General features: G+C 44.4%; 1 protein-coding gene across 1 annotated transcript in view; it reads left to right on the forward strand.

Moving 5' to 3' along the window:
* Positions 1-1,861: 1,861 nt before the first annotated feature.
* Positions 1,862-13,558, forward strand: part of tada2a (transcriptional adaptor 2A) — a 15,068-nt gene continuing 3,371 nt past the window's right edge. The window contains exons 1-11 of the mRNA XM_017435300.3: positions 1,862-1,991; positions 2,305-2,411; positions 3,717-3,776; positions 3,859-3,950; positions 4,919-5,076; positions 6,456-6,544; positions 6,773-6,845; positions 6,932-6,995; positions 9,291-9,334; positions 12,198-12,308; positions 13,039-13,110. Coding sequence (XP_017290789.1) covers positions 1,967-1,991; positions 2,305-2,411; positions 3,717-3,776; positions 3,859-3,950; positions 4,919-5,076; positions 6,456-6,544; positions 6,773-6,845; positions 6,932-6,995; positions 9,291-9,334; positions 12,198-12,308; positions 13,039-13,110 — 895 coding nt within the window. The 5' untranslated portion in view covers positions 1,862-1,966. The remainder of the gene's footprint in view (positions 1,992-2,304; positions 2,412-3,716; positions 3,777-3,858; positions 3,951-4,918; positions 5,077-6,455; positions 6,545-6,772; positions 6,846-6,931; positions 6,996-9,290; positions 9,335-12,197; positions 12,309-13,038; positions 13,111-13,558) is intronic.

Raw genomic sequence — 13,558 nt, forward strand, 5'->3', positions numbered from 1 at the left:
GAATTCCACTGCAAGAGAGGAAGTACTCCTGGATCGGCTTTGCTCTGGGTTCCTGTCCCGGCCGAGCGTCCCCCTGCAGGCCTGATGGGACGGGGTGGAGGCCACGGTGCAGCTGGGCGCACTGGTCACTGTGGATCGAGCTCTGGGGGGTGAAAACATAAAGACAAACACCTTCTGCTGGCCTAAAAAGGACTAAAAATAAAACCTTTCACCCCCTCATTACGACGTACGCAGAGCTGCAGGTTTAGGCTTCAGAGTTTAAAGATATTTGTTTCTAACCTGCAGACGCCCGGGGTGACCTGGAGCTGCTCGAGTTGTTGTTTGACCCATCGAGAACATCGAGAATCAGATGTTTGTGGGATTACTGTGTTAAAGTGGGCCAAGCAGGACTTCTGGAAGAACTTCCAGAAAGGGCAGAAAGCATGTGTGTGTGTGTGTGTGTGTGTGTGTGTGTGTGTTTATCGTCTGAAGGCTCAGGTGGAGGCCGGGCTGACAGAAGACAAAGACATGCAGCCGTTTCCTGCTTTTTCTCACTAAACGGTGCAAGATCAGCACCCTGTGGAGAGGCTGAGAACGACCGGAGCCATGTTTGAATGAAAATAAACCAGACAAAATAAATCAGATCCAGAGACGGTTGAAACTTTTATAAAAATTACTGCAAGGACTAATCCCGTCTTGTTGTTTTTGTTATGAAGAAAGTGAATATTTGTTTTATTTTCTGCCTGTTTGTGCTGGATGTTTACGGGAAACTAAACGTCCTGCGTTTACGTGTTTCCATCGGGTCAAAACGTCAGTGATCGTTGATAAAGTGACTGATTTTATGTCACTAAACTGTCAGTAAACTCTGCTCTGAGCTCGACCAGCAGGCCCGTGTAGAAAATGGCAGCATATTCTGATCGTTTCCTTGACAACAATGATCTTTTAAAAACAAACCAAGCACTTCGTGAAAAACAGAACATATTATATCCTTAATTAAAAGATACAATGTGTCTTAATTAGAATGTAAACAAAGTTTTTTTTTACTTTTGTCTTGTTTAAATAAATTTCAGGCGTAGTATTAAACCCTTCAACCTGCTTTTTAAAAAATTAAATGCTGACTCAGCATTTAAACTCATGTTTATAGTTTATTCTAAATGTTTTTTTGTTTTTTTTTGTGATAAAACTTCTTCAGCTCAGCAGCTTAAAAAAGGTCTACTTGATTAGAAACAGGCTGCTATGATTTTCGGTATTTGTAACTTTTATATTTTTAAAAACATTTACCTTTATTTACATTTTGCCCACATAGAAACTCGTTGAGATCTTTTTGGTTCCTTTAAAACAATAATGTCTAAAATTTACAATCACATACCTGCTCTATTTTTGTCTTCTTCTGCTCAGTTTAGCTTTTAGCTGCCGTTTAGCTGGTTTTAGCTTTTAGTTCCAGTTTTGGTAAAACCATTTTTACTCATTTTAGATAACTTTAGCCTTAAGCTGCTGTTCAGCTGGATTTAGCTACTGTTTTGCTAATTCTTAACTAGTGTTGCTGGTTTGACCTTTAGTTGAGGTTTTAGTAAAACCGTTTTTACTAATATTAGCTATTACAGTTTTGCCCATTTTATCTTTAACTACTGTTCTGCTGGGTTTAGCTTTAGTTAAGGTTTTACTCATTTTAGCTTTTAGAGTCTTTTTAAACAGGAAACCTACAGGAACGCTTATTTAATAAGTGGAATAAAAAGTTACATTTTATTTTTTTATTACAGTGAATAAATAAATCGATGTGTCTGAAAATGAAAACAGAGTTTTTAAAAAATATGTTTTAAAAAAGAAAAAAAGGCTGTAAAAAGGTTGGAAACATCGATCGATCTGAGCTCGATTAGCTGCGACTCCTTCAGGTTCGCTCCTCGAGCTCGGAGAAATAGATCAAGTCAAAACATCAATTCTGTTGTTTTTATTTATATATATCTATTTTTACTTAAAACGTCACCAAATGGACCGTCTGGCGTCTTTTGCGAGTAAGTATTAACAGCGTCGGAGGGGAATAAGAACACATTCCGCTGCTTCACCGTGTCCTCGGTGCTTTTTATTTAACGTATTTTTGTTCGTTAGCCGCTTTAGCTCCGCATGCTAGTTAGCTCCGCAGGCTAGTTAGCTCCGCTCGGCTAAGTTTAGCATTTATTGACACTGTCAATATTTTCAGACAGGGCGCATATTTCGATTGGTATCTCGGACATCTGTAGACTTAAGCTCCGCTCACATAACCCTCACAAATGAAGCAGCTATCGGGCGAACTGTAATTACGAGATTAAATCATGTCTGTGATTTCAGGTGATCCTTTTGATAAGCCTCCATGCAGAGGCTGCTCGTCGTATCTGACAGAACCGTACATCAAGTGTGCAGAATGTGGACCTTCAGCTGTTTTACTGTGTCTCCAGGTCAGTAAGTGACAAACAGGTCACTGCTCCAGCTCTTTTTCTTTATTATTATTATTATTATTATTGCAGGTCTGTGTCTGGGTGAAATGAGGCACAAACCTGCAGACTCGTAAAGGTTGCATGCAAACAGGTTTTGTCTTAAGGTGGAAATTAGGAATCACCCGATACATTTTTTTATATTTGCATGACCTTTGAGGGCAGTAATGTGAACAACTCACTCAGAATACGTCTTACATTTTGCTGACATAAAGTTATATTTTTGCTGACAACCTTTTTTCATTTCAGTCTATGAAACAGAAAATACAACAAAACCAACACGAAATGAAGTCAGCTGGATCCCATCTCTAAAATAAATATTTGCTTAAACCAGGCCGATCTTAAGGCAATTCCTATTATTAAAAAAATCAGTTTAGATCTGCTCATTTGTCTTTAATAAGAACGATACAAACAACAAAGCTGCACATCAGGGAATAAAACTGATGTTTTACATGAAGGACTTCTGATTAATTTGCTTTGTGTCCCTCATTGGGCTTTTAAGATGATTAAAGTTTAAACTAAAACCATAAATCCAGATGTTTAATCTTCTAAAATAAAGAACTGACAACAGAGTAACAATGAAAACAATACACTTGCACATGTAATAATAAAAATAACAATATGACTAATAACAGCAGGTGACTTTATATGGTAAAGGTTGATGTTTGGGTTAAAAATAACAAGAAAGAGTGAGATAATTAGGTGCATTTGTCTTTTTTAAATGTGCAAATTAAATTAAATATCATTAGATAACTATAAAGTACATTAATAAATACTTTTGTTCAGGCTGTTTAACCCAAATCTGCTGATTAGGCAGATTTGTCTGTATTTACTCTGATTTTTGTTTTGAAATGCCACACTGCAGACCGATGGTAAACTGAACGTCAGCCACCTTTGGAGGTGGGTTTAAATGGCTCCGATTAGATTTTAAATGATACTTGCAGCACATTGTGCGACATACAGCAAAAGAAATCGGAGCTAATTCTTTAGAACAACATGGAGAGCAGATAATCAAGATAAAATCATTTTTCGGCAGCTGCTTTGGGAAAGAACAGACAAAGAAGAACCTGCTGCGTCATGATTACTGACATCGTTCCTACATTCAGGCCATCAAATATTCATTAGGTTTTCTAAACAAACATGTTAGTCGTTCTGCCTGAACAACGTGAACTGTGTTCTTTTTATTTCCAAACAAAACCTTCAAGTTGATGTTTGCTTGAACAGCATTTCATATTGTTGTCTCAACCTAAACAAGTGGATTTCTTTCAGTGTTTCACCAAAGGATTTGAATATAAGAAGCATCAGAGTGATCACAAGTATGAAATCATGGTAAGTACATCTTGTTTAGCATTCCTCGGATGGTGCAGAAACACTCTTCGCACGTTTCTAGCCGCGTTTCCTCTCCTTGCAGACGTCGGACTTCCCTGTTCTGGAGCCCGGGTGGACGGCGCAGGAGGAGATGGCGCTGCTGGAGGCGGTCATGGACTGCGGGTTCGGGAACTGGTGAGCAGTTTTGTTTGTTTGTTTGTTTTCAGCCTGGAGCAGAAGTTTGCCTGAATGTGTTTCGCTTTCACCACTACCATTTGCTCCCAGGTTAAATAATAATTGTTCATCTGATGGTAACACAGGAAGTTGATATCCTGAGGCTTTAAACACGATCGCAGTGAGAGCAGCCATGTTGTATGGTTTGGAGACAGAACAGGAAGTGGCAGAGCTGAAGATGTCGAGGTTCTCCTTGGGAGGGACGAGGATGGACAGGATTAGGAATGAGGTCATCAGAGGTCCAGCACAGGTTGAAGAACTGGGAGATAAAGTTAGAGGCCAGACTGAGATGGTTTGGACATGTGCAGAGGAGGGACAGTGGGTATATTGGTAGAAGGATGTTAGAGATGCAGCTGCCAGGAAAGAGACAAAGAGGAGACATATGGATGCAGTTAGAGAGGACACGGACAGAGGATGTAGAAGACAGAGTTAGATGGAGGAGGAGGACTCGCCTGAAAAAGGGAACAGCTGAAACAAAAAATAGAAGAAGAAACACAATCAGTCCCCATTTTGTGGATTTTGGGGATTTCAGCCAAACTAATTGCAGTTTATAACTAGAAGCTCTCAGGGAGCAAAAACCTCCACCAAACTAGGGTCACATTTGAGCTTGACCTTTGACCCCACGAACCTCGAACTCAACAGGCATCCCCTTTGACCCATGAGGTGTCCAGCTGTGCAGTTTGATGTTCCCACGTCACACTGTTGCTGAGTTAGAGCACAAGTTCTGCTGTGATGTTGACCTTTGACCCCATGACCTTGAAATCAACAGTGATCTCCCTTGACCTATGAGGTCACACACACACACACACACCTCCTTCTTCCTCGGCAGAGGGGAATAACTTGACTGTTTTGAACTGAATTCAGTGTTTCTGGTCTTTTAGTCGTATTTCTGACGAACGCCGCTTGCTGCTCCATTTTTGCTCCCCCAGGCAGGACGTGGCGTACCAGATGCGCACCAAGACCAAAGAGGAATGCGAGAACCACTACATGAAGAACTTCATCAACAACCCGCTCTTCTCCTCCACCCTGCTCGGCCTGCGGAAAGCCAAGGACTCGCACTTTGCGGACGGAGCGATCCCCTTCAAACGTAAGAGCTCGCCTCGCTCGCCTCGCTCGCCTCCCGCAGCTCCTCCTCCTCCTCCTCCTCCTCCGCTCTCACGGGGAGAACTCGGACTCGCAGCTTTAAAGCAGACTTTAAATGCATTTCTTCTACACAAGTGTGAGTTATTTAAAGTGCCGTAGAAGCGTGCAGAACCTCAGACCAAACTGAGACGGAGGATCGTTTTGATCCTCTGCAGGTCGGAGCCGATCGGAATCTGTTTGTCGCTTCCTGTCTTAAACGACCCGAGCGGTGAATTCCCAGCCACCCAGAAAGCTCCAGTAATAATAATAATTATATCACACATCCGCTCCCTAAAGCCAGGGCTTCGCTGTCGGACGACTTCTTTTAGTTTTTGAAAATTATTACAATTTAGGCGACTTTTTTGAGCCGATCTTTGTTTTCTAAATGTCAGAACAGCTGATCTGATCGGTGGTGCGTTCAGTTAGATTATTATTAGTTGCTTTCAGGCAGCCAGACTCTAATATTTTTAACGTAGCTTTAGGAAATAGTTCTTCAGGCTTGCTTACAAAAGTTACCTTTTTTTTGTGAACATTGGCTCCAGAATTGTTTCTTGATTTAAAGTTTCTTAATAATAATAATAATAATAATAATAAGTGTATCAGTGTCGATGATGAGCCTTCATAGCATCATTTCTTTACTTTCCTATTAGACTCTTCTCTTTATGCTTGTGTTCCCATTGATGCACCGTGCAATGACCTTTGACCCCTGGTGTCTCGCGTATAAAAAGCTGCCTTCACTCAGGAGAACCTCGGACTTGGTTCCACCTCGTTCAGTTTGAGGTGCGGTCCCCTTTTCGAGGTGCAGCGTTTTGTGACGGACGCCGTCTCGCAGCTTGAGCCTCGTGTTTCTTTGCCTCAGATTACAGACTTTAAGAGTGATTTCTGTCGTTTTATTTAGAGGTTTTTGGGGTTTTCCAGCTTCCTTGAAGTGTGAAATAATGTTTTAAATCTCTCTCTGTGAGATGGCATATTCCACCCCCGACTCCAGGATGTCATGTTGGAAAGATCTCATCAGTTTAAGGTTGCTCTGAAAGGAAATTTATCATGAAATATAAGTTTTTACCACCTCAGCTCACAGATTAAACCTCCGTATGTAACACCCACACACCCGTTTTATCTTCCTAATTTATTTTCATACCAGCCTTTTATTAAATTATTATTATTATTATTATTGTTATTTGTTCTGTTCTTTGGGGGAAAAACTGATCCGAGCTCCAGCAGGCAGCTGTGAGTCACACCAGGCCTCGGATCTTCACCCGGCAGAGCATTTGAGAACCGATCTAACTTTTGTTTCTGTTCATTGAACCGTCTGAACGATGGTTTTTCCGTTTTCTGACCCCTCAGCCTCCGACGATCCCCCGAGGCCCACCTTCGACTCCGTCCTGTCTCGAGACATGGCGGGATACATGCCGGCCAGAGCGGACTTCATGGAGGTGAGGGGGGGACGCCGTCCTCCTCTGCTTCGTTGTGTGTGTGTGTGTGTGTGTGTGCGCGCTGGCACCCGTTCTCTGCTCGAATGAATCATTTGAATCGCCACTAGAGGGCTGGAAGCCGTGAATCAGATCTTTGTCTCTCGTTTTGTGCTTTTCTCATAAATTCCTCCTCCCTGATCGGCTGAGTCAAAACTCTGATGTTAAAACTTATTTCCGCTGCTCTCTCAGGAGTTCGACAATTATGCAGAATGGGACTTAAAGGACATCGACTTTGTGGACGATGACTCGGATATACTGCGCGGTGAGCACGGTTCTCATAACGCGATTCTTTCCTCTCCGCCCGGAGCACAAAACTGACTTTAACTGTTTTTTTTTTTTCTTTTTCAGCTCTCAAGCTGGCGGTTGTTGACATCTACCATTCAAGATTAAAAGAGAGGCAAAGAAGGAAGAAGTAAGTGCTTTTTTTTTAGTTTACTGTGGAATAAAATCATTTTCATCAACATGCAGTAAGCCCAGTTTTTCAACAGGTGGCGCCATAAGCTTCTGTTTCCACCTCCGGGAGCCTCAATTCCCTGAGATACTTTACACATTATACAGTAAATTAAATTTACAAGGCAAACAATTTCAAATCCCTGTCTGCTCGTTATTACTGTGAATGAATTATTTATGCAAAGCTTCGTTTGTTGTTTGAGTCAATATTCCTTAAAGACAAATCCTGAGAGGCTGAGGTTGTCACGGAGTCAGAAGCTGGTTATTAAATTCTACATCAAGGCTTTTTATTATTCTTCAAGCTCTCATTAGTAGCTGCAGCACGTGGCGTCGCTGAGGTCCAACTTAGCAGCCCTGGAAAACTCTGACTATTATTAGAAAGAAATAAAATTAAAACTCGTCCGTCTTCTGAAAAATCTGCGAGAGCCAAACATTCGTTTTTTTTTAGGTTGGCAAAGAGAACGCTCTCCCTGCTGGTGGCAAATGTTTTATATCTCATATAATTAACGCCACAGAGGGCAGCCTCCTCCGCGCTCGTCTCTCTGCGGTTTTTAAAATTCTCTCTGTGAACTCGTAGCGACGTAACGAGCCTTTAGGACCAAATAACTCATCGGTCTTCGAAGGATCGCTCAGTTCTCGTTTCTCTGATTCAGCTCAGACAGAAACCACACGATACAGTTAAATGCATATCGCCCGCCACCTTTCGTGCCAGAGTTTGAGGCGAAGATCGTCTTCTGATCGTCCGTTTCGGTCAAACGTTGTAAACCACAACACGTACGATACTCCGACCCGGCGCACCGAGGGTGACTCTCAGCTACCACCACACCAGCTGACTGTAGCTCTTTTTTTTGGCTAGCCGCGGCGGCCATCTTGAACTAGTTGGCTCCGAAAGTCAGCGCGTTGTAGACGTACCCTCTGAGAGTTTCGCTCACATCGGCCCGGTGGTTCATGAGATATTTTGCTAACAGACAGCTGCGTAGCGCTTGTAGCATGTGTTGAGGAGGATGCTCAGCTACTACCACGCCAAATTCTAGCTCGATGTCTGTAAAATTGTCCGAGTCAGTGAGCTGTGGCGTCCATCTTGAATCGGGGGTTAAATTAATCAGCTGCAGATTTGCGCCTTATTATCTGAGAGCTTCTGTTTAAGGGTTCATGAGATATTTTGCTAACACCACAGACAAATGAAAACACATAATCTGCACCTAATGATGGAAAGTTTCCCTGCGTGTTTCAGGTTATTGGGTTTTTTTTTTAATATATATTTTATAATAAACGAAGAGCCCAGTGTATAAAGAAGGACCTGTTTCCTCCGTCACCCTGCTGGCTGTCACTCTTCAGTGGGCACAGATGACTCCGGCTGCAAAGCATCCGTCACTAAATCACTTTTATCGAGTTTGTGCTCCCCGAGCTTCGTGGAATGGCATGTCTGGCCCGGTCCAGCAGCGCTCCTATTTTAGCTCCGCTCACTTGTCGGGGAGCTCAGACGCGCCCTCAGATTTACGGCCGTCTGCGGGGCTCCTGTCCACGCGCCCCGGGGGGGGGGGACACCAGCTCCTCGAACGACGAGACCTCAGAGGAAGTTTTTCAAAGCCGCCGAGCTTTTGTTCACAAAGGTTTCTCCCTTTTCCGGGAAGCGACGGCGCCGTTGGCTCGTACCTTTCTGTTTCACCCGCTCCGCTCCGCAGAGATCCAACTCCTGACCAAAAACACTAATTTAGGATCTTTGCTTAAATGAGTTTATTTCAGTTCCAGCTTTGAATAACTCAGCTTATTGTGTTCATATGTAGAGACTAATAGTTTCTGACAGGCTCGGTTGATTTGGATCTGCGCTACGTTACTCAGGGAGAAGTAGCAGTAAGGAACAGTGTCAGTTAGCTGTGGCGGCCATCTTGAGTTACATCTTGAGACCGCTTCCTGATTGTTTTGCTAACAGGTAAACAAGAGTCGACTCCAACAGACCTGTTGGCACTCGGAGCGTAAGTTGCGGATCAGTCTCAGCTACGACCAAGCCTGTAAAATCAGTCAAGTTGTTTCCTTTTCTGTGTTTGCTAAGATTTCCTTGCATTGCCGCCATCTTGGCTCCAGAAGTGAATCAGCTGGAGAGATTATTTTATGACATTTCATCAAAATTCCTTCACACACCGACGACACAGGCTGATATTATAAACATTCTAAACCTTTTAGCTCAAAGATGTTGACACATTTATGTGTTTTAAGCTGTAAAGGAATCCTGAATCCGTCTGTTCCTCTCTTCCAGGATCATCCGAGACCACGGTTTGATCAACCTCCGCAAATTCCAGAGTGAGTCCAGTCCCGAGAATCTCCTTCAGGGCGGCGCCGGGAGGCGGTTTTTTTTTTATGGATGCTCTCGAACGCACCTCAGCTTGTATAACCTTCATTTACCTCCGAGGCCCCGCGGCGGCAGACGGAGGCCGCGTGGTCCGCGTGGGCGGGCGCTGCGGCAGCGATGACTGAAACGTGAGGAGGGCGCGGTCAGCCGATCCACCTGTTACAGCTCGGATCCTCACAGAGCTCCGTGAAATGGTTCCTTTGCGTCTCCGGGGCTGGTTTTTTTTTTGTTTTTTTTTTTTTGTCAGACGGCGAGCGCCAATTACAGCGTCTGGCGGCGCTGTCTCCACGTGTTGCTCCGTGGAGCTCCCTGTGGTTTGGGAGGTGAAGAGTTCTCCTCTCATGTTTTATTGATGCTTCTTTCAGCCCTCCTCCCTTATCTCTCCAGCCCCTTTCCAAGACAAAGGGGAGCTCAGGCCGGCCGGCGCTGCAGACCGGTTGTCATGGAGACTGTCAGAGAATGTGTGTGTGTGATCATGCGTGTGTGATCATGCGTGTGTCACATGCGATAATGGAAGCGGGAGCCGAGCCCCGGAGGCTCGCAGCATCGAGTCTCAGTGCTGCCGGAAGCACGGCGACCAGGTCATCCAGGCTGGTTCTGTTTGCAGCCACACACACACACAGGTCAGAGCTCTCATCTCCTTGGAGACACGAACAACTTCACGAGCGTGACTTTCCATGCGCAGCCTGAGACGGCAGCTGCTAATTAGAGCTCGGATGGCGGCGCTGGACCGACGCGAACAAACAGCCTCTTCTCTCTGACTCCAACGCTCGTCCGTTACTCAGCAACACCGACCGAGCCTTCGGATGAACACAGCCAGCCCCACAGTGTGTGTGTGTGTGTGCACGTCGAGCGAGTTAAGTGTGGCGAACACACACCAGGAGATCAGTGCTGTGACAAATCCCACTTCCTGTCGTATTTTCCAAGCAGGTACATTCAAAGCTTCTGGTTGTTCGTGTTCAAACCTGCATTTTCTCCAAAAATGTCCTCTTCAGAGCCGAGGGAAGCTCCCGGCTGTTGTTTTATTTCCTCCTGCAGATCCGGACGGACTTCTGATCATACGTTCTGATAACGTCAAACAGATTAACACAATCAGAGAAAATCCTCCGAACAACTAAAGACGCGTTCTCGCGATCTCTTCTGCGTTAAACGGTCAGCTGTAAATTCTTCGTTAATCACATTTCATGAATGATTCAAAGCCTCCTCTCCGCCCTAAATTTTTGTGCAATGAAAGGATGACTTATACAAAGTGTCGGCAATAGATCTTGATAAAAAAGTTGTGTAAACACACCCAGAGTGATGTTTGGATGAAAAGTAAAGATTTTTTTCGGCAGCGACAGGAAACAGATTCTTCCCCTGCAGCTGCCTCAGGAGCTCTTATGAGCCGAGTATCCACAGATGTCGGGCGCTGCGTGCGGGGAAGGTGTTATTCTGACACGTCTTCACGTTTGGATGGAAGTGTTTCTGCAGAACAACAACGACGATGATGATGATGATGATGCCAGGTCAATCTGGAGTCTGTCAGCTCTTCCTTCAGCGTTCCTGCGACCCTTCTGTCAGAATTACAAAAAAAACGACAACAAAGATTTGTTTCTATGTTCTTGCAGCCAAATCAGAAGCACTGAAGCTCCTCTTATTTTTTTAAAGTAACACATCGGTCAGCAGATGTGCAGCTTGGTCAGAAACGGTGACTTTCGGGAGCGGTACGTCGTTTAACACGAGCAAAATCTGAGAAAAACACAGGAAATGAGAGGAAACCGGTCCTCTCATGTAACTGAGACAAACATCCTTCAGTTTAAACAGATCACAGAAAGCGGGACTTTATACGTCTGCTTTGACTGTTTAATATCTTCTATCTTTTTTTAGTTATTGTTGCAAAATCACAGTTTAGGTTTTGTGGATTTGAGGTCACACAGTATTAAAATGTTTTGAACTTTTAGCTGACCTTCGGGACTTTTATTTAGCTTTCTGGCACCTTTAGTTTAGTTTGAACTTGATCATTTAGATTATCTTAGCTCATATGCGTCTTATTTAGTGTCTCATGTTTTAGATATGTTTTTTTTTGCTGCTGTCTGACTTAAAGTCTCCTCTCAGATCTCCCCTGGATGCTGATTCACACCTGATTCAGTGGTTCAATCACCTCTTCATGTTGGAGCAGAGGAAACGAGTAAAACCTGCAGGACGGTGGCCCTGGAGGGCCAGTGTTGGCCCGCCCCTGCTGTAGGCAGATAGCGGTTCGAAAGTGCGACTGTCGGAGTCACGGGTCAAGGCTTGCTTTTCCGGTCTCGTTAAATTGGTGGTCAGGGAGTGACAGACGCAGGTGCGCGGTTACCATAGTGACCATAACGAGCCACCGGCAGCAGCTTTAACCTTTGCCGTGATCTCAGTTGTCCTTACAGAGTTTACACACCTAAATGTAGGATTTTTTTTCCTGAGCTTAGATGATTATAAAGTAATGTTGGGACCCCTCAGCGTCTCTTCTGCCTTTAACCGTGAGGAGTTATGTGGAGTATTTATAAAGCGCTGAAGCTCTCTGATTGTTTTAATCTTTAAACTTGGTCACAGCATCATGGAGGATGTTCCAAACATGGCTGCCTTATCGTTAGATAATCTCATTTAGTACAGTTTTGATAAAAGGGGGAGAAGTGTTTGTTTTTTATGTTTAAATCGCTGTCAGGCCGGTGTCGATGCTGAGCCGAGCGTCAACACGTTGGTTCTGTGGGGATAAAAACGTTTTGCTCCTGTTCCCTGAACGCGTCTGAGGAGGATCGTTCCCGAGTCACGTTCGTATCTTCTCTCCTCTTTCTTCCGCAGTGCTGGAGAGGTGCTACCCGAAGGAGGTGCAGGAGCTCTATGACATCATGAGGAGGTTCGCCAGAGTCGTCGGACCGACGGAGCACGACAAGTTCATCGAAAGTCACGCACGTTAGTATTCGGCGGCGGCGAGTTTAAAGCGGCCTCTGACGCGTAGAGCTGGAGCAGAATTTAGAAACAAACTCCCGACGTACGAGCTCAACAGCTCGGATTAGATGGATCTGAGCCGTCAGTCCCCCTGAGGCGCCCGGCTCCGACTCCACGCTCTCAGACGGCCGCCGTCAGCGGTCCGAGGCGCGGCACGTCCGGTTGCGGCGTGTCCTGCCGCTCCTGCTCGCCCTTTCACGCTGAAATCGATTCGGCTCCGTGACGGACGTGCCGCTCGCATGAAAGGCGCTGAAGTTCCTTGAAGCATCGGAGCTGAAGCTGCTCGAAGCCCCGCCACGTTTCTAAAGCGTCGCCTCCTTATTTGCAGCTCCATAAATGTACAGTTTTCTATTTTTAAGACGCTATACTTACTTTTTTCAGCTCTAAATAGTTGCCAGGCAACCAGAGCTGACTTAAGAAAATGTTTCTTTCTGTTGTGAGGAATTAATCCAACATAAAACCCCTGAAGTTTAGGCTTTGTTCTTAATAAACCTGTGAAGATTCACAGTACATTCATTTTCATTAATCCTGTTTAATAATAAAAAGACTAAATAATGAGGTTAATGTTTGTTTTCCGAGTATCTAACCTCCTCTTCTACGTTGAATCAGTCTGTGTCCGTGAAGTGTTGGTCTGCAGCAGGAACATCATGTGCAGATTTGCATTTGAAGCGTCTTCGACTCTTTGTCTTTGCAGTGGAGTTCGAGCTGAGGAGAGAGATCCGCCGGCTGCAGGAGTACAGGAAAGCGGGGATCAAGTCCTTCTGCAGTAAGTCGAGCTCGACCTTTTCAGTCTTTGTTTGGGCAGAACTTTAAAGTCACACCCCTAATCCAGAGGGTGTGCTCGCAGTGCGGAGAAAACTGGATTTAAACTGTCATGACGGTTAGTTTAAATAGTTCCAGTTCACACCAGCAGTCAGTCAGTCCCTCCAGGATTTCGCGGGCATTGTTTGTGATTGTTGCGGCTAAAATGCCTGATTTCGCGGGGCGTTTTCCTAAAAGTTGCGATTTTTTGTTTTTAACTAAAATCAATAAACAACCATAACTTTTAATATATAAACCAAAAATACTTACTAGTTTTGTAAGATAATTACCAACAAACATTGACATTCTCAAAAGGTGCTTTATTTGAGAACTTTGATAGCTTCTAAACTGACATTCAGGACCGTTTCTGGATTGTCCCTCGTCTGCAGCTCTCCTCACATGTTTTGCAGACA

Source organism: Kryptolebias marmoratus, linkage group LG2 (genome assembly GCF_001649575.2).
Source record: "Kryptolebias marmoratus isolate JLee-2015 linkage group LG2, ASM164957v2, whole genome shotgun sequence".
NCBI lineage: Eukaryota > Metazoa > Chordata > Actinopteri > Cyprinodontiformes > Rivulidae > Kryptolebias > Kryptolebias marmoratus.